This window comes from Sciurus vulgaris (assembly GCF_902686455.1).
Source record: "Sciurus vulgaris genome assembly, chromosome: 15".
Taxonomy (NCBI): Eukaryota; Metazoa; Chordata; class Mammalia; order Rodentia; family Sciuridae; genus Sciurus; species Sciurus vulgaris.
The window spans coordinates 52,698,711-52,720,504 of record NC_136476.1 but is presented as its reverse complement, the minus strand read 5'-3'; the positions used below and the strand labels follow the sequence as shown (position 1 = coordinate 52,720,504).

Genomic DNA, 21,794 nt, shown 5'->3' with positions numbered 1-21,794 from the left:
TTCTCTCGTCTTCTCTTTGTTAGTGTGGCTAAAGGTTTATCAATTTTGTTTATTTTTTCGAAGAACCAACTATTTATTTTGTCAATTTTTTGTATTGTTTCTTTTGTTTCAATTTCATTGATTTCAGCTCTGAGTTTAACAATTTCCTGTCTTCTACTACTTTTGGTGCTGTTCTGTTCTTCTTTTTCTAAGGCTTTGAGCTGTAGTGTTAGGTTGTTTATTTGTTGAGTTTTACTTCTTTTATTAAATGCGCTCCATGAAATAAATTTCCCTCTAAGTACTGCTTTCATAGTGTCCCAGAGGTTTTGATATGATGTTTCTTTGTTCTCATTTACCTCTAAGAATTTTTTAATTTCCTTCCTAATATCTTCTGTTATCCATTCATCATATAATAGCATATTGTTTAATCTCCAGATGTTGGAATAGTTTCTGTGTTTTACTCTTTCATTTATTTCTAACTTCAATCCATTATGATCTGATAGAATACATGCTAGTGTCTCTATCTTCTTGTATTTGCTAACATTAGCTTTGTGGCATAATATATGGTCTATTTTAGAGAAGGATCCATGTGCTGCTGAGAAGAAAGTGTATTCACTCTTGGTTGGATGGAATATTCTATAAATGTCCGTTAAGTCTAAATTATTGATTGTGTTGTTGAGATCTATGGTTTCTTTGCTCAATTTTTGTCTGAAAGATCTGTCCAGTGGTGAGAGCGGCGTGTTAAAATCACCCAGTATTATTGTGTTGTGGTCTATTTGGTTTCTGAAATTGAGAAGGATTTGTTTGACATACATAGATGAGCCACTGTTTGGGGCATAGATGTTTATGATTGTTATATCTTGCTGATTTATGCTTCCCTTAAGCAGTATGAAATGACCTTCTTTATCCCTTCTGACTAACTTTGGCTTGAAGTCCACATTATCGGAAATGAGGATGGATACTCCAGCTTTTTTGCTGAGTCCATGTGCATGGTATGTTTTTCCCCATCCTTTCACCTTTAATCTATGGGTATCTTTTTCTATGAGGTGAGTCTCTTGCAGGCAACATATTGTTGGATCTTTCTTTTTAATCCAGTCTGTCAGTCTGTGTCTTTTGATTGATGAATTCAGGCCATTAACGTTCAGGGTTATTATAGAGAAATGATTTGGTTTCCCGGTCATTTGGTTCATTTTTAAAATTTTGTTTATTTATTTGTTTGACACAACTTGTTTCCTCCTTTATTTGACAATTCCTTTAGGATAATTCCTCCCTTTGCTGATTTGCTTCTTTGTTTTTCATCTCTTCCTCATGGAATATTTTGTTGAGAATGTTCTGTAATGCTGGCTTTCTTTTTGTAAATTCTTTTAGCTTTTGTTTATCATGGAAGGATTTTATTTCATCGTCAAATTTGAAGGTAAGTTTTGCTGGGTATAAGATTCTTGGTTGGCATCCATTTTCTTTCAGGGCTTGAAAAATGTTGTTCCAGGACCTTCTAGCTTTTAGGGTCTGGATTGAAAAATCTGCTGATATGCGTATTGGTTTCCCCCTGAATGTAATTTGGTTCTTTTCTCTCACAGCCTTTAAAATTCTGTCTTTATTTTGTATGTTAGGTATTTTCATTATAATGTGCCTTGGTGTGGGTCTGTTGTAATTTTGTGTATTTGGAGTCCTGTAAGCCTCTTGAACTTGATTTTCCATTTCATTCTTCAGATTTGGGAAATTTTCTGATATTATTTCATTGAATAGGTTGTTCATTCCTTTGGCTTGTTTCTCTAGGCCTTCCTCAATCCCAATAATTCTTATATTTGGCCTTTTCATGATATCCCATAGTTCTTGTAGATTCTGTTCATGATTTCTTACCATCTTCTCTGTTTGTTCAGCTTTGTTTTCAAGGTTAAATATTTTGTCTTCAATGTCTGAGGTTCTGTCTTCCAGGTGTTCTATCCTATTGGATATGCTTTCTATGGAGTTCTTAATTTGGTTATTGTTTCCTTCATGTCAAGGATTTCTGTTTGGTTTTTTTTCAATATCTCTAACTCTTTATTGAAATGATCTTTTGCTTCCTGTATTTGCTCTTTTAACTGTCGATTGGTGCGATCAATCAATGCTTGCATTTGCTCTTTCATCTCATCATTCAATGCTTGCATTTGCTCTTTCATCTCCTCGTTTGCTTCTCTGATCATTTTAATTATGTACATTCTGAACTCCTTTTCTGTCATTTCTTCTGCCATGCTGTCATTGGGTTTTATTGATGTAACATCTAGATTTGTTTGCAGCATTTTCTTTCCTTGTTTTCTCATGTTGTTCAGATATCAGTGGACCGCTGAGATATTGCAGATTTCCTCTGTTGATTTACAATGACCCTGAAGATTTCTATATATATATCCCCTCTTAGCCTTCAGTAGGCTGAAGTCTTGGAGGAGGTTGATAATGCGGTGCTCCACAAGGAAGCTGCCTCTCTAGGAGTGGTGGCCTTCAGGTGGGGTATATTCCCTGCTAGTGGGCAGAGGTGCCTCCACTTGTTGACCAATGGTCATCCAAAGGGGACCTAGGCTGTGGGCTGAGGCAAGGCCTGTTTGGGCCTGAGTCTCTGGTTTTACCGTCCTTGTGGAAAACCTCACCCAGCAGGGAAGACTCACCCGGTGGGGAGGTCTCGCTGGTCAGTTTCCTCCTAGAGGTTCCCCTCAATTTACAGCTACTGCCTGGGCTGGGCTGCCTTCCTCTGCAAAGTTTCCAGGGGCCCGGCCCTACCTCCTGGGCCTGGGAGCCTCACCCTTCGCAGATGAATCTCCTTAGGCTGCCCCTCCTCAGAGAATTTGCCCACAGGCCTGGAACCTTCGCTCCGCCCTAAGCCTGTCTCTGTGCGGCTCTTCCACCCAGAAGCCTCCTAGATCCTGGGACCCTGCTCTGCACCTAATCGCCTGGCTGCGTGGCCCCTCCTCTGAGCAGCCACCTGTGGCCCCGAACAATCGCTCTGAGTCCCAGAGACCCGCCACAGGCCTCTTCCTCCAGACAGCCGCCCAGTATGCCGGTGCGGTCACTAGGAGTCCAAGAAACTCACTTCGTGCCTCCTCCTCCCACCAACCACCCGTAGCCCGGGGCAATCAATCACTCCGAGTCGAAGTGACCCTCCCCGTTCCTCCTCCTTCTCCAGATAACCCCCCGGGTGTTCAGGAGCAGTCCCTCTGAGTGGCTCTGAATCCACGTGACCCGCTGCACGGGTCCTCTGGGCACCACCCGGAGCTCTGGTGTGGCCCCTCAAGACCAAGCGTCCCACCACGCTTCTCCTCCAGGCAGCCCCCCTGTGTTCAGGAGCTGTCACTTTAAGACCAAACCACTCACCACTCGCCTTCTCCTCTGAGCAGCCGCCTGGAGCGCTAATGCAGTCACTGCGAGTCCAAAGGACCCGCCGCGCTCCTTCTCCTCCTTCTCCTACTCCTCCGGGCAGGCCCCGGGGTTCAGAAGTGGTCCGGGTCCAAACAGCTCGCCACGCAGCCCCTTCTCTGGCAACCGCCTGTAGTTCCCGTATAGTCACCCGAATCCAAGCGGCCGCTCCTCTTCCTCCTCGTCCTCAGGGCAGGCCCCGGTGTTCAGAAGCGTCGTTCTGAATCCAAACAGCTCGCCGCGCGGCTTCTCCTCTGGCAACCGCCTGCAGCTCTGGCGCAGTCTCTCCGAATCCAAGTGGCCACGCTCCTCTCCTCCTCCTCAGGGCAGGCCCCGGTGTCCTGAGTCCACACAGTTCTCCCCGCCACTCCTCCCCCGGGCAGCCGCCGGAGCCCCAGTGGCTGCTCCGAGTCCCAGCGCTGTGCCGAACGGCCTCCTCTATGGCGCTCCAGCGGGGGGAGGGGCGTCTCGCCGGCAGTTCTACTTCACAAAGTTTCCTGCGTTCCGGGACCCCCGTCCCATCCGGGATGCCCCCCCAGGGGGTGAGAGTCACCCGGCTGCTTTGAGTTGGTCCCAAGCGTCTCAATATCTCCTCTCTTGAATCCTGAGTTCTGGAGCAACACGTAATGCAGCCACCCTCTAGGCCGCCATCTTGAAACGTTCATATGCTTTTGATGGCATCTTCATTGCTTGAAATTCATCTGTTTAAATTTTCTATGTCCTCTTGATTCAATTTGGGTAAGGTCACATGTCTCTGAAAATTGTTGATGTCTTCATGATTTTCTATTTTATTGGAGTACAGATTTTCAAAGTAGTTTCTGATTATTGACTGTATTTCAATAGTGTCCATGGTGATATTTTCCTTTTTCATCATGAATAGTAGTGATTTGCATTTCTCTTTCTTCATTAGCTTGGTTAACGGTTTATCAATTTTATTTATTTTTTCAAAGAACTAAGTTTTTGTTCAAGTGTGTGTGTGTGTGTGTGTGTGTGTGTGTGTGTGTGAATTTCACTGATTTTTGGTTCTGATTTTATTTATTTCCTGTCTTCTGCTTTTCTTGTTGATTTGTTTTTCTTTTTCTAGGGCACTGAGATGAAATGTTAGGTTATTTATTTGGTGACTTTCTATTCTTTTAAAGAATGCACTCAGTGCAATGAACTTTCCTCTTAGAACTGCCTTCATAGTGTCCCAGAGATTTTGATAAGTTGTGTTGCTATTCTAATTTACCTCTAAGTATATTTTCATTTCATCCCTGATTTCTTCTACTATCCATTGGTCATCCAATAGTGCATTATTTATTCTCCAGGTAATACAGTAGCTTTTATTTTTTATTTTATTATTGATTTCTAATTTCATTCCATTATGATCTGATAGAATGCAAGGCAATATCTCTATTTTTTGGACTTGCTGAGTTGATTTGTGGCCTAAGATATGGTCTATTTTAGAAAAGGATCTATGTGCTGAGAAGAAAGTGTACTCAATCATTGATAGATGAAATATTCTATATGTGTCTGTTAAGTCTAAATTATTAATTTTATTTTTTACTTCTATAGCTTCTTTATAGTTTTTATTTGGAGAATCTACATAGTGATGAGAGAGGTGTGTTAAAGTCACCCAGTATTATTGTGTTGAAGTTCACTTTATCTGATATGAGGATAGATACCCCTGCTTGTTTGTGAGATTCATATGAATGATATGTTTTTTTCCCCATCCTATTACCTTCAGTTTGTGGGTGTCTTTGCTTAGTACGTAAATCTCTTGGAGACAGCATATTGTTGGATCTTCTTTTTTGATCCAATCATGGCAGACCCTTCTTGCTTCACTTTTACCTTAGATATTCTGAATGATTTATAGCTATCTTTAAACTATTCTTTCAACTCTCAAATCTTATCTGCTAATCAAACCTAAGACTATGAGGAGGTAAACACTCCCTATTCCTTAAAATTTTTTTGTTGTTGTTGTTGATGGACTTTTATTTATTTATTTATATGCAGTGCTAAGAATTGGACCCAGTGCTTCACACATGCTAGGCAAGCACTCTACCACTGAGCTATAACCCCAGCCCCAGGATTCCCTATTCTTTTTTTTTTTTTTTTTACTGCAGGAATCTTTTTTTTTTTTTTTAATTGTAAACAAATGGGATACATGTTGTTTCTCTGTTTGTACATGGAGTAAAGGTGTACCATTTGTATAATCATAAATTTACATAGGGTAATGTTGTGTGATTCATTCTGTTATTTTTTCCCTTCCCCCCCACCCCTCCCACCCCTCTTTTCCCTCTATACAGTCCTTCCTTCCTCCATTCTTGCCCCCCACCCTATCCCTAACTCTAACCCTAACACTAGCCCCTCCTACCCCCCATTATGTGTCATCATCCACTTATCAGCGAGATAGCATTCCCTATTCTTAAGTGATGTTGGGTGAATCTTGTTTCTTGTTGTCTTCTGCCTGATTTGGGGAGCTGAGTAGGGAACAAAGTGCCAGGTACAGTGGCATCAACGGTGGTTACACTATTTTAGCCCCACAGGACAAAAGAGGGCTAAAAACAGTAGATGACCAGTCACAAGGGAACTACTTCTCAGTTGCCAGTCTTTGCTCATATGAAAAACAACTTACAAATGGTTAGTTTTTATATCTAATCTCTGATTATTAAAATGTTTATAAAGTTTATTTTTATCAAAGAGATACAATTCATTATGATAAAGTATTGCAGAGTAAACTTTGTTTTGTAATTAAAAAAAAAAGGGCTAGAAAGGAATATTGCAAGACAAAGGCAAGGTCATATAACAAAGAAGCTGCAGTATATGCTTCTTCACAGACTTAATTTTGCTTTGACTATCAGCATACCTTCCTGTCTCTGACTTCATGGTCACTGACCTTGTTGCTTATGTTTCTCCTCAATGTTTGAACCTAAAATTCACTAACCATTTTCCTGGTGGTGACCTTGGCTCATTTAGACATTGACTTTCATTTTCCATTTCAGTTAGGCTGCTTCTAGTCACCTTGAGTAAACATTGGCCCTGAGACTTTTTTATTCCCACTCCAGAGTTGATGTTATGAACACATTTCTTGAGTCTGTATTAGAATTCTCAAGAATCTTTCTCCAGTTCTTGGGATGGGAATGTAGCATGTACAAGGCTCTGGGTTCAATCCCTACTACCAAACAAACAAACAAACAAATAAACCAACCAACCAAACAAACAAAAACTTTGTCTAGTTCTTGATAGTTGTTTCACCACCAGGGTTTGACCCTAACATTCAAGTACAGACACAACTACTCTGTTTGGTGCTATGTTGGGGAAAGGGAAGTCTGTAGTGTCCTATACTGACTTTTTTCTATATCTCATCTAGAGGGAATTTTTTGGTAGCAAGTAAGGTCAGGTCAGCCAAGCCCTCAATCTGGTCAACCACAGAAGTTCAGTAATTTAAGACAACCATTATATGGCATCTCCTGCGCCTTTTCTAGAATTGGGCTTTTAAGTTGGCACATTCTTTGGAAATAGAGGCTGGTTAGTATCAGAGAGAAGACTGGAAAGGAAAGCAAGAGAAGGATACTGTATTGACATCTTATTCACAACATAGTGTTGTAGCAGTATTCCACTGGAGGTGACACAGTCAGTTTTGAGTCAAAGAAAGTTCTCTGGTGTTGAAATGGAGAATAAATCAGAACTAGCAAGATGAGAAGCAGAGAGACCAGGAGTCAGTGATTCATAAGAGACAATAAATATTAAATTAAGATGATGGATTTCAAAGAATGAAGCTAGAATTGGCAGGACATGGATAAGGAATGAAAGAGGGAAGAGTTAAAAATAATTTTATATTTCCCAGGTGGGTCCCTGCATAGACAGTGAGACCCTTTCATGGAGAAAGAATTCCACAGAAGGCTTCTGACAGTAAATTGGAGATACCAGAAAGACATGCAGGTAGTAATAAAAGCAGCTGTTGTATATATAGTTTTGAAACTCAGGAAAGAGATAATGAGCTAGTTTCTGATCTCCCGTTCCATATAAATAATGTGTCAGGACACACGTCCTGGCTAGGTACAAGACATAAGGCTCACAGTTACGATACAGCAAGATCTAAGAGCTAGCATTCATGGATAACTCTGAAGTTGAAAGCAAAACAACCAGTTAAACAAGGCAGAAAGATGTCAAAACAGGATAGAAACTGACTCAGTTGTTAGATGAGAGGAAGCAGATTCAGAATGAATGAGATAAGAGGAAATAAATTCAGAATTAAGGACAGAAGATGGCAATTGAGGAAAAATTTTGGTTGTTGTGACATAGCTACAAGATGGTTTTTATAAAATGTCTTTGGACTTGGCCAAGGATGTGAAGGAGCTACCTAGGGTTCCTGAGATATGGATTTAGAGGTTATCAGTAGGTGAGATAGTAAATTAAGGCCATGTGAATATATGAGTGAAGTCGGCTTTGAACTTGTAATCCTCCTGCCTCAGTTTCTCAAGCTGCTGGGATTACAGGCATGTGCCACAGTGCCTGGCTCAGAAAAGGATATTTAGCTGGTTGTTTGGATTTTTCTTAGTAAAAGTAGAAGGTGATATCATCTGCTGCATACTGGGCACCTGGTTCATGTGGTAGAAGGCCCAAAAGTAGTGAATATTTGGAAAGGTTGATCTGGAGAATAAAGTATGAAGCTGCTTACAAACAAGTAAAAGTCTGAAAGTGGCACTGGGGACCCAGGAGAGTCTCTGAATTTGTAATATTTTTCTGTGATCTCCAAAACACTGCATGGCACACTGAAATTAGAAACTGAGATAGGGTAGATGGTTTGATTAATTCAAGGTCCAGATTTGTTAGATGAAGGCAGGGGGAGGAGAAGAAGAAGAAGGAGGAGGAGGAGGAGGAGGAGGAGGAGGAGGAAGGTGGGAGGGAGGGAAGAAAGAGAAAAAAGAAAAGGAGGGAGGTAAAGAAAAGGAGAGAAGAGAAGAGAAAAGGAGGACTTGTAAGGTATAAAGGATTCTTACAATCCTAGGTTACAGACCAGAAAGATAGAAAAATAAGTAAAGTTACAGGGAATTGATAGCCTAGAGAGCTGAGGTTTTGTAAATCTTCAGAAGATAGGAGAACAAGTCTTTCTTTTCTCTCAGTCCTAGGAGCCAAGTACTGAGAAAAGTGGAGGAATAATGTTTATAGTCAGAGATCAAAACAAGGAAGTTTACAGTTTCTGAGTGGTACAATTCTGGATGATGACATGGCAAAGGGTGGTATAGATTTTTTCTTTTAGTCCAAGAGTTCCTCTGAAAGACAAACTCTCACATATCTGAAAGAGTCTACAATGATAGATCATTCATAAAGTGCCAATACCACCAAAATGATGGTAGTGATTGGAGGAAAGAGAGCATATGAGCTGTTTCAAAGTCTTCAGTGATGAAGTGAAGAAGCCAGAAGATTAATAGATGTTAACCATAAGAAGAGTTAAGGGTGAATGTCATAAGCATCACAAGATGATGACAGACGAAGAAAAAGTAATGCTTTAAAATTGGCACAGGATAATAAGAACTTCAATATCTTTGGGATTACAGCATGCAGAGTATGAAAGAAATGGAGGAAAAGGGATATGATCTCAGTGAAAGTCATGTTTTAATAAAGACAGGGAGAAGAGAGCGTTTTTATGAAGAGATTGAAACAGCAGGTAAGTTTGTTTATAAGAGAACAGATTCCAGTGATCTAGTAGAAAGTGTTCTATGGTTAATTAGTAGTGGAAGGAAGAAGAAAGGGAAAGAAACTTCCAAGGAGGATTTACTCCCTAGAAAGTATAACTTTGTTTACACAGTCATCAGGAAAGCTCCTGGAAAACTATGACAAAAAAAGTGATTTTCCCTCCCCTTTCCAATCTCTTTGGATTGATGAGTGAGATGGACGTTGAGAGTGGAGTCAGCTGTATGTAAGTCAAATGGTTAAGGTTTGGAATTGGTTCTCTAGCAGACAGGGAAACAGTGAGGAGTAACCTGAAGGCAAGGGAGGAAGCCCTGTGAAGGGATGCTTAAAATCAACCCATGAACAAAAAGTTGAGGTGCAATGCTAGAGAAAACAGTAAAAATGAACAGCTAGAGATAGGAAGAGTGCATAAGAAGATTATTTTTATAATTGTGTGGGTAAGCACTGTTGAGTGTGTCATAAATCCTAAAGTGATATAGGAAAAAAGACTGATAGATGTGATTACATAAGTTTAGAACTTCTACACAGAAAAAATTATTTAAAAAGCCAAACACCAAAAGACAAATGTAAGAAAAGGATGATTTGTTATTTTTCCTATATGAAGAGCACTTTATATAAGAAAAAAGGGCAAATAACAAGAATAAGTAGGCAATAATGAGATTGGTAAGGGGAAAGGAAATAAGCACATAAGAATAATTCAACCTAGTTAGTAACCAAAGTAAGGTAAATTAAGAATGCAATATTGGGGGACAGTGGAATGGGTACAGGTTGATCAAAGGGGACTAAGTTACAGGTAGGTAGGAACAAGAAGTGGCGTGCTATCACACAGGAGGGTGACTATAAATAACAATGTACTCTACATTTTAAAAAAACTAAGTAAAGAATTTTTAATATTTTCACCATAAGCAATAAATGTTTGAGTAGATATGTTTACCCTGATGTGAATATTAGTTTATATATATATGTGTATATACTATATAAAAACATCACATGGTACTCCATAAATAAGTATTCTTTTAATGTTTTCATTCATAGTTAAAAGTTAATTCCAAAATGAGATTTTATTTTTTACCAATTAAATTTTCACAGATTAAAAAACCGTTATGATGCAGTACTAACAAGAATATGGGGGAAAAAGAATTATCATATATTTCTGGTGGGCAAATCATGTGATGCAAATCGGTCTGAAGGGCAATATAACAAAATTAAATGTATTAAAAATATGGCTACCCTTTGACCAACCAATTTCACTTCTGGGACTTTATTCTAAGAAAGCAGAAAACTATGTAATAATGTATGTACCATGATGCTTACCAAAACTCTATTGTAATAGCAAATGGAAAAAAATAGGGATTGGTTAAATTAAAGTATACCAATACAACTGGATACTTAAATACACAACCATTAAAAATAATAAAGTTGCATCTGCTGAGATTGATAGATGACCACAATATAGTGTCAAGTGAAAAAAGGAAGCTGAAAATAGCATTCTATTTATCTATCTTAGATTTAGATGTACTTGTGTGTGTGTGTGTGTGTGTGTGTGTGTGTGTGTGTGTGTGTGTGTATGAAAAATATTTGTTGGGAAAACCCCATAAATTTTACATTGGTCACCAAAATTGGGTTGAATAGTGTTAATCTTCTTCTTCACATATTTCGGTATAATTTGAAATTTTACAATGAGCACAGATTTTTTTTTTAAAGAGGAAAAAACAATATAACTATTTTCATTAAAACCCCCAAATTCCCTCAAATAAACATGGACCATTTATATAAGGGTTTCTGATATTTTGAGGCCAGTAAAAGTTTTACTATTTTGGGGACTGAGTCCCCTTTGTATTAGAGATGCTTCCATGTTGCACAGTCACACCCAGCTCCCATAGAAAGCTGTAATCACTCACCTCAGAATCTGGCTCCCTCAGTCCTTCCTTATCACAGGAACTACCTATTGGTAAGCAAACAGAGCAAAGACTTGGCAAGGGGTTTAAAGGACGGTTTAATTTTTATTGTGGTAGATTACATATAACATAAAAGCTGCCATATTAACTGTAAAATTCAATGGCATTAACTACATTCATAATGTTGCACAGTGATCACCACTGTATATTTTCAATACTTCCCGTTCCTCCCCATCCCAGTCTCTAGTAACCTCTATTCTACTTTTTATTTCTATGAATTTCCAATTCTCTGTAGAACTCTGCAATATTTGTCTTTTTATATCTGGCTTTTCAATTTGCATAATGTTTTCAAGGTTCATCTATTTTATATCATGTATCAAACGTCATTAATTTTTATGTATGAAATAATATTCCATTGAATTTATATACTTAAAAAATCCATTCATCTATTGATGGCTAACATGAGTTATTTTCACCTTTGGGCCATTGAAAATAATGTTACGATGTTGTACAGCTACCACCTCTCTATAGTTTCAAAACTTTTCCTTCACTCCAGAAGAATATTCCATGTGCTCTAACTTTTCAGGTGTGATTACACCCTTCTGCTAGCTAGGGTAGCAGGCATGAATGTTCACACATGAGGATTTAACTCAATCACAAAAATAAGGTTATGCTTAAGGCATATGATAAATGAAGGACTAGTCACGGGATACACTGATCAAACTGAACACCCTGTGATGGCTTCTTTCAATACTATTTGTAGGATTTTTTTTTAAATTTATTTTTATTGTAAACAAATGGGATACATGTTGTTTCTGTTTGTACATGGAGTAACAGCATACCATTTGCATATTCATAAATTTACATAGAGTAATGATGTTTGATTCATTCCATTATTTTTTTTCCTTCCCCCCCACCCCTCCCACCTCTCTTTTCCCTCTATACAGTCCCTCCTTCCTCCATTCTTGTCCCACTCCCACCCCCCATTAAGTGTCATCATCCGCTTATCAGTGAGATCATTCCTCTTTTTGATTTCTGAGATTGGCTTATCTCACTTAACATGATATTCTCCAATTTCATCCATTTGCCTGCAAATGTCATAATTTTATTATTCTTTATAGCTGAGTAATATTCCATTATATTGTATACCACAGTTTCTTTATCCATTCATCAATTGAAGGGCATCTGGGTTGGTTCCATAGTCTGGCTATTGTGAATTGAGCTGCTATGAACATTGATGTGGCTTTATCTCTGTATTGTGCTGATTTTAAGTCCTTTGGGTATAGGCCAAGGAGTGGGATAGCTGGGTCAAATGGTAGGTCCATTCCAAGTTTTCTAAGGAATCTCCACACTGCTTTCCAGAGTGGCTGCACTAATTTGCAGCCCCACCAGCAATGTATGAGTGTACCTTTTTCCCCACATCCTCGCCAACACCTGTTGTTGCTTGTATTCTTGATAATCACCATTCTAATTGGGGTGAGATGGAATCTTAGTGTAGTTTTGATTTGCATTTCTCTTATTACTAAAGATGTTGAACATTTTTTCATATATCTGTTGATTGCTTGTAGATCTTCTTCTGTGAAGTGTCTGTTCATATCCTTGGCCCATTTGTTGATTGGGTCATTTGTATTCTTGGTGTAGAGTTTTTTGAGTTCTTTATATATTCTGGAAATCAGTGCTCTATCTGAAGTATGAGTGGCAAAGATATTCTCCCACTCTGTAGGCTCTCTCTTCGCATTGCTGATAGTTTCCTTTGCTGAGAGAAAGCTATTTAGTTTGAATCTATCCCAGTTATTGATTCTTGCTTTTATTTCTTGTGCTATGGGAGTCCTGTTAAGGAAGTCTGATCCTAAGCCAACAAGGTGAAGATGTGGACCTACTTTTTCTTCTATAAGATGCAGGGTCTCTGGTCTGATTCCGAGGTCCTTGATCCATTTTGAGTTGAGTTTTGTGCAGGGTGAGAGATAGGGGTTTAGTTTCATTCTGTTGTATATGGATTTCTAGTTTTCCCAGCACCATTTATTGAAGAGGTTATCTTTTCTCCATTGCATATTTTTGGCACCTTTGTCTAGTATTAGAAAATTGTATTTATTTGAGTTTGTGTCCGTGTCCTCTATTCTGTACCACTGATCTACCTGTCTATTTTGATACCAATGCCATGCCGTTTTTGTTACTATTGCTTTGTAGTATAGTTGAAGTTCTGGTATTGCGATATCCCGTTTCATTCTTCCTGCTAAGGATTGCTTTAGCTATTCTGGGTTTCTTATTCTTCCATATGAATTTCATGATTGCTTGCTCTATTTCTGTGAGGTACATGATTGGGATTTTAATTGGAATTGCATTGAATCTGTATAGCACTTTTGGTAGTATGGCCATTTTGACAATATTAATTCTTCCTATCCAAGAACATGGGAGATCTTTCCATCTTCTAAGGTCTTCCTTAATTTCTTTCTTCAGTGTTGTAGTTTTCATTATAGAGATCTTTTACCTCTTTGGTTGGATTGATACCCAAGTTTTTTTTTTTTTTTTTTTTTTTTTTTTGAGGCTATTGCAAATGGAGTGTTTTCCTCATTTCCCTTTCAGCTGTTTCATCGCTTGGGTATAAAAATGCTGTAGATTTATGCGTGTTGATTTTATAGCCTGCTATTTTGCTGAATTCATTGATGAGGTCTAGAAGTTTTCTGGAGGAGGTTTTTGGATCCTCTAAATATAGAATCATGTCATCCACAAATAGTGACAGCTTAAGTTCCTCTTTTCCTATTCGTATCCCTTTAATTTCTTTAGTCTGCCTAATTGCTCTGGCTTGAGTTTAAGGACAATGTTGAATAGAAGTGGTGAAAGAGGCCATCCCTGTCTTGTTCCCGTTTTTAAAGGGAATGGTTTTAGTTTTTCTCCATTAAGAACGATGTTGGCCATGGGCTTAGCATAAATAGCCTTTACAATGTTCAGGTATGTTCCTGTTATCCCTATTTTTTCTAGTGTTTTCAGCATGAAGGGGTGTTGTATATTGTCAAATGCTTTTTCTGCGTCAATTGAAATAACCATATGATTCTTATCCTTAAGTCTATTGACATGATGGATTACGTTGATTGATTTACGGATGTTAAACCATCCTTGCATTCCAGGAATGAACCCCACTTGATTGTGGTGCACAATTTTCTTAATATGTTTTTGGATACAGTTTGCCAATATTTTGTTAAGGATCTTAGCATGCATCTATATTCATCAAGGATATTGGTCTAAAATTTTCTTTCCTTGATGTGTCTTTTCCTGGTTTGGGTATGAGGGTGATATTAGCTTCATAGAATGAGTTTGGTAGGGTACCCTCCTTTTCTATTTCCTGGAATACTTTGAGAAGTATTGGAATGAGTTCTTCTTTGAAGGTCTTGTAGAACTCGGCTGAGAATCCATCTGGTCCTGGGCTTTTCTTGGATGGTAGATTTTTAATGGCTTCTTCTATTTCATTGCTTGATATTAATCTGTTTAAATCGTGTATGCCCTCCTGGTCAGTTTGGGAGGAGCATATGTCTCTAGAAATTTGTCAATGTCTTTGGTACTTTCTATTTTGTTGGAATACAGATTTTCAAAGTAGCTTCTCATTATGTTCTGTATCTCAGTGGTGTTTGTTGTGATATTTCCTTTTGCATCATGTATTTTAGTAATTTGAGTCTTCTCTCTCCTTCTCTTTGTTAGTGTGGCTAAGGGTTTATCTATTTTGTTTACTTTCTCAAAGAACCAACTTTTTGTTATGTCAATTTTTTGAATAGTTTCCTTTGTTTCAATTTCATTGATTTCAGCTCTGATTTTAATCATTTCCTGTCTTCTAGTACTTTTGCTGTTATTCTGTTCTTCTTTTTCTAGGGCTTTGAGCTGTAATGTTAGGTCATTTAATTGTTGACTTTTCATTCTTTTCTGGAATGCGCTCCATGCAATGAATTTTCCTCTTAGTACCGCTTTCATAGTGTTCCAGAGATTTTGATATGTTGTATCATCATTCTCATTGACCTCTAAGAATTTTTTAATCTCCTCACTGATGTTTTTTGTTATCCATGTTTCATTCAATAGCATATTATTTAGTCTCCAAGTGTTGGAGTAATTTCCTTTTTTTACTTTGTCATTGATTTCTATATATATATGTCTATTAAGTCTAGGTTATTGATTGTGTTATTGAGTTCTATGGTTTCTTTGGTTGGATTTTGTTTGGAAGATCTATCTAGTGGTGACAACGGTGCGTTAAAGTTGCCCAGAATTATTGTGTTGTGGTCTATGTGATTCCTGAAATTGAGAAGGATTTGTTTGATGTACAGGGATGCACCATTGTTTGGGGCATAAATATTTACTATCGTTATGTCTTCCTGATTTATGGTTCCCTTAAGCAGTATGAAATTGTCCTTCTTTATCCCTTCTGACTAACTTTGGCTTGAAGTCCACTTTATCTGATATAAGGATGGAAACCCCCGCTTTTTTACTGGGTCCATGTGCGTGGTAGGTTTTTTTCCATCCTTTCACCTTTAGTATGTGGATGTCTTTTTCTATGAGATGAGTCTCTTGCAGGCAGCATATTGTTGGGTCTTTCTTTTTAATCCATTCTGCCAGCCTGTGTCTTTTGATTGATGAGTTTAGGCCATTAACATTCAGGGTTATTATTGAGAAATGATTTGTATTCCCAGTCATTTGGCTTATTTTTGGTTTTTAAGTTGGCTTGGTTTCTCCTTTGAGTGGTTTTTCTCTAAGGTAGTTCCTCCCTTTGCTGACCGCCATTGTTGTTTTTCATTTCCTCCTCATGGAATATTTTGTTGAGAACATTCTGTAGCACAGGCTTTCTATTTGTAAATTCTTTTAACTTTTGTTTATCATGGAAGGATTTTATTTCATCTTCAAATCTGAAGGTTATTTTTGCTGGGTATAGGATTCTTGGTTGGCAACCATGTTCTTTCAGAGCTTGAAATATGTTGGTCCAGGCCCTTCTAGCTTTTAGAGTCTGGGTTGAGAAGTCTGCTGCTATCCGTATTGGTCTCCCCCTATATGTAATCTGATGCTTTTCTCTCGCGGCCTTCAAAATCCTGTCTTTATTTTGAATGTTAGGCATTTTCATTATAATGTGCCTTGGTGTGGATCTGTTGTGATTCTGTGCATTTGGTGTTCTGTAAGCCTCCTGTATTTGATTTTCCATTTCATTCTTCAGGTTTGGGAAATTTTCTGATATTATTTCATTGAATAGGTTGTTCATTCCTTTGGTTTGTATCTCTGTGCCTTCCTCAATCCCAATAATTCTTAAATTTGGTCTTTTCATGATGTCCCATAGCTCTTGGAGATTCTGTTCATGATTTCTTACCATCTTCTCTGTTTGGGCGACTTTATTTTCAAGATTAAATATTTTGTCTTCATTGTCTGAGTTTCTGTCTTCCAAGTGGTCTAGTCTGTTGGTGATGCTTTCCATTGAGTTTTTTTATTTGGTTTATTGTCTCCTTCATTTCAAGGATTTCCATTTGGTTTTTTTTGAGAATCTCTATCTCTTTGTTGAAATGATCTTTTGCTTCCTGCAGGTGCTCTTTCAGCTTATTGGTATTATCATTCATTGTCTGCATTTGCTCTCTTATCTCATCCTTTGCTTCGCAAATCATCTTAATCATGTATAATCTGAAGTCCTTTTCTGACATTTCTTTTAACATACTGTCATTGGATTCTATTACTATAGAATCTAGATTTGTTTGGATCATTTTCTTCCCTTGTTTTTTCATGTTGTTCATGTATCTTCTCCTCTAGCGCTGCAGATCTGGGATATTGCAGATTTCCCCGTATAGGCTTATAGTGGCCCTATAGGTTTCCAAAACCCTTTCTTTAAGGGGAGATCAATATTAGCAGTGCCCAAACCAGACACTATGCAATCCTAGACCAAATAGCCCCTATGGGGACAATAACATCATGTAAATATGGGAGAAAGTGACTCTGAGGGAACAGGTAAACAGAAGGAAAAGAAAGCAAGAAACAAAAAGAAATAAAAACTTAATTTTTTTTTTAAAAAAGGAGAAAAAAGAAAATCTACTGTATAATAGTCATATTGTAATGAAACCTCCCAGTGTTCAGTAGCCTGATGTATGAGAGGTACCTGAGAATGAGCTTCAAGCCTCCAGCAGGCGTTGCAGGATGGGATTTGCCCCACCCGAAGATCGGAGCTACGGCTTCCAGGATTATCCAAGATGGCTGCTCTGGCTTCCAAATGTGTTGGCAAATGGGGAGCTGCAGCTCAGGGGTGGACGTGGTCAGCTGGAGGTCCTGGAGACAGGATGCAGTTGGTCCGGCAGGGGTCCTGGAGGTCCAGTGTGTTTGGTGTGGTTGTGGGATCCTGGAGGCCGGGTGCAATCAGTTGGTCTGGGGTCCCGGTGATAGGGCACAGTCAGTTGGTCTGGGGGTCCTGGCGGCAGGGAACAGTCAGTTGATGTGAGGGCCCCAGAGGCAGGGAGTGATCGGTCGGGCTGAAGGATCCTGGAGATGGGACTCGGTCCGTCCTGCCAGGGGTCCTACAGGGCCTGGCGGCAGCCAAGTGTAATCAAACCTGCAGATACTGTGACAGTGAATTTCCAGGCAGCAGCAGGCAGCTGGTTCTCCACTGGCGGTCTGCGGTCAATCTGCTGGCAGCTGTCGGATGATCGGGAGGTGAACCTCGAGCGTTGGGTGATGGATAGGGGTAAGGCAGGCGATGGACAGGCAAGAGGCAGGCAAATGGCGGATGATAGACACCTGACAGTGAGCAATCTGCTCTCAAAAAAGGCGTCAATATGCTGGCAGACTGCAGGTCATCACAGCAGACAAATGGGGTAAAGAGCAGGAGATCGATAAGCAGCAAAAACTGCCTCACCGAGAAACAGATAATCCTCTGCTTGAATCCGGCATTGCGGAGCGACAAGGAACGCAGCCTCCCTCTAGACCGCCATCTTGGATCCTATTTGTAGGGGTTTTTTTTTTTTTGTTCTTTCTAGATATACATGACAGTAGAGTGTATTCTGACATATTAACCAACATAGAATAAGTATAACTTGTTCCAATTAGAATCTCATTACTGTGGTGGTATATGATGTAGAGTTACATTGGTTGTGCATTCATATTCAAGGATAGGAAAGATAGGTGCAATTCATTCTTTTGTCTTTTCTATTCCCATTTCCCCTCCCTTCCCTTCATTCCCCTTTGTCTATTTGTTGATCTAAAGGGGAATCAGGATTAGAGGTTTCAGTACTATACTGTTTCATCTGATTTATTTTATTTAGGCTTAATTTTTTAAATTGACAAGTATTTACATATATTTATGAATACAGTGTGATGTTTTCATATATTTATGTACTGTGAAATGATTATGTCAATTAACACTTCACATATTTTCTTTTTTTGTTATAATATTTAAACTATATTCTTTTAGCAATTTTGAAGTACACAATACACTTTTGCTAATTATGGTCACTGTGCTCTGCAATAGATCTCAAAAACTTATTCTTCCTGTCTCATTGAAAATAATGTAGCCATTAACCAACATCCATCTGGTTTAACAGTCAATGAAATGAGTATATTGTTTTTCCTCAGTATACTGTGAACTCCTTGAGGACAGAGACTAACTCTGGCACATCTTGGCATTTTCAATGTCTAACACAATGGGCTCCATCTACAAGATACTAAATTAGCACTTTTTGGTTGGAAATCAATGACTGGGTATTCTTTGCTTAGTGAATAGAAAGGCTTGTGAGAATAATAGGTAAATGTGAATTTCAGAGACTCATAGTTTACTCCCCCACCAGAGGAGAAAAACATGACACATTTATTTGATAATAGTTTTACATGATAAAGGCATTCTCAGATCGAAAACCCAAAAACTCTGTGTTTAGGTTTGAGGAAGTATGGACAGTCATGCAGAGATACGCTGCGGCAAAAAGGATCTGAGCTAATGGCAATAGATTAAGTCTGTCTGCTCAGATTCTTCCTGGCTTCTCAGTTGTGGCCTTTCTTCCTCCCGAGTGTAGGATAGGATCCCCCTGGAATGAGGGTCTTAATTTCTTTATGGTCAGTAGAGCTAGTTTACTCTTAAACTAACAAAGCAGAATTTTTCTAGAACTCAGGAAAGCAGGAAGGCATACATACCATAGGCCTTTCCATTGATAGAACACTTTTTGAAAATCATGATGTTCTGAGTCAGTGTCCCTGTTTTATCAGAGAACACATATTTGACTTGGCCAAGCTCCTCATTTAGGGTGGTAGTGCGAGCCTGTGCTGGGGTGTTCTTTGGTTCATAAAACATCTTCCGATCCCAGTTAATATAAAAACTGTTGCCCAGTCTTATTATTTCAACACTAAGGAGAAAGCAAGAAAAGTAAGGTCTTGGTCAGAGCATGACAAACATATTCATCATTTTGTTCCTTCTTACTGGTCCCATGGCAGGTCAGGAGCCAGCATCTGAAAATCTTAGCATCTTCTCTAGGAACCTGCCCTCCTGAGGGAACTTTCTACCAGGCAGCCCATCAAAACCAACCTTGACCGTTACCATGAAAGGCTTTATCGCCTGGATTCATATGTACCTGATTAACTTGTCTGAGTCACACTCCCCTTTCACTTTTTTCTAAAATGCATCCAGGAAAAGTCACAATTCTAGAATATTAGTTAACTTATAAAAGGTTATATCAACCTAATTAAAGGATTTGTTCTGCTGCTGTGGGGAAAAGAGAGAAACCTGTCATACTCAGAGTTTCTTTGTTTCAGGAGAAGGGAAGAAGCTGTGAAAATCAGAAATGGCTCATGGGCTGACGTGATAAATTTCTAGGCAGAGTCAGCTCTCTTCTGAGGCAAATAACATGCATTTTAGATACTTTATGGGCAATAGCATTTTCATTTTAAAACTGTGAAGACTTGGTGCTGGGGATTGATCCCAGGGCCTTGTGCTTGCCAGGCAAGCACTCCAGCTACTGAGCTATATTCCCCGCCCCTGTGAAGACTTTTAAGGGGCCATCTTCCTGTCATCATTCATACTTAATGTGTGTTAAACTGATTTATTAGTAACCCCTGTCTGAGACAGCAGCATTGAGACGCCTGAGTTTTTTCCTTTGAGCTGAAGAAAGGGGTGCTCAAGTTCTCATGGGTGACTCTTTATTGATGATGCTCAGGCTTGGAGTTACTCCCTGCCCAGGCTTTTACCAGCCACATCACAGTCTTTCTAAATCCAAACACGAGCTGGAGAAACAGCTCATTTTAGAGAGCGCTCGCCTGGCATGCGCAAGGGCTGCGGTTCGAATCCCTGGCGCCTCAGATGAGGAGGAAAAAAAACGTCCTCTAAATCCAAACATTTAATCACATTCTTTCTTTCCTTGGGGGGGGGGGGAGAAAGAAATATCTTGGCTGGTTCTTTACTGCTTTTAGGATAAAATTCAAACCCTTTGGTCTGAATTTAAGGCTCTTCTGGATCTGACTTGAAATTACGGCTTAATACCTTAGCTTAGCTTTTAAAAACCTCCGCACCTTTGTACATGCTGAATTTTCTGCTTGCAATATTCTTTCTGTTTTTTCAAATATCAGTTTGATTATTACCTTTTCTGAAAATCTTCCTAACCTCTCCAGGTAGAATCAGTCTATTTCTTCTCAAGGCTCCTATAGCACTTATTTATTTCAGTTCCACCCTTTTTCATGTTATACCATATTTATTTATTTATTTATTTATGTGTGTTTCCATAGCTACACTGCAAGCTTTTCTGGAGAAAGGGATGCCTCCTTATTCATGTTTCTAGCTTTGGCACTTAATATATTGCTTGGCATATAGTAGGTGTGCAATAAATATTAAACAAGGCAATACTTTTGGGGGTAGGGATGCCATACTGATGGCTTTAGGAAACCTGGAAAGGAGGACACTAAAACACATTTGGGTCTGTGGATGTGCAAGGGAATGCTTAACCCAGAAAAGGAATAGCAAAGTATAGTGAAGATTTATTTCACCCATTTCAAATTTTTTTCCAGGGTGCTTATGAAAAAGGGAAGGAAACACCCTTCTTCTTCTTCTTCTTCTTCAACTTTTAGGGACTGAACTTAGGTTATAACCACACCCATCTACCATTTGCCATCTTGTTTCTGTGGAACATGCACTCTGAGTTCTGACTAAGTGACTGACATGAATGAACATTTAGAACCTATCTTATTGGTAAGTAGATGCTGCCTGGCCTGGCTTCAGCATCACCAAATTTGTGTCTTTTTTCAAAATTGTTTCATGTGTTTGTATGTCTTTTTTAGTCACTCACAGCTTATTTGAGGCAGGGATGATTTTCTTTTTGTACAGACCATGTAGTAGTATCTAGCTCAATATTCTGGACATGGAAGGCATTTATGTACTCTCTATATATTCCTCAGAGTGTTTTGCATGCCATGCCTGAGGAAAGTAAAGAGCAAAACAGCATATAGTAATGCATTCTATAAGTTCATGCTCTATTTGGAGGATTAAGCAGGAAGTATGAAGTCAACCCTTTTTTCCCATAACCCCAAATGATCAAAGATACCTACCTGACATAGAGAGAAATGGGCACCATGGTGTTGAGAATAATGAAATAGGACCAGAAAATGAAGATGGCAGAGATAACTGATGAAGAGACATAACTTTCCTGTGGCAGAAAAATCTGGAAGTGGTAGCCTTTTTTGTTCTCCCAAATGCCATGCCCAATTGCTAGCATAAAACACATGGCACCTAAAAACAGGAAAATCTATATAAAAGAAAATAAAATGAAAAATGAATTAAATGAACATTTCGTCCTAGGTATAAGCTGCTGCAGTTCAACCTATGGAGTCTTATCTTTCAGTAGAATGTTTCTTTCTTTGTGGGACAGGGAAGCCCTA

The 21,794-nt window shown here is 38.9% G+C and overlaps 1 protein-coding gene across 1 annotated transcript in view; it reads right to left on the bottom strand.

Annotated features, from left to right (window-relative positions):
* LOC306644675 (phospholipid-transporting ATPase FetA-like) overlaps positions 1–21,794 on the bottom strand; it is a 190,977-nt gene that overhangs the window by 57,774 nt on the left and 111,409 nt on the right. Inside the window, 3 exon segments of the mRNA XM_079111815.1 lie at positions 10,944–10,987; positions 19,068–19,276; positions 21,465–21,661. Of these exon segments, the coding sequence (XP_078967941.1) occupies positions 10,944–10,987; positions 19,068–19,276; positions 21,465–21,661 (450 nt within the window).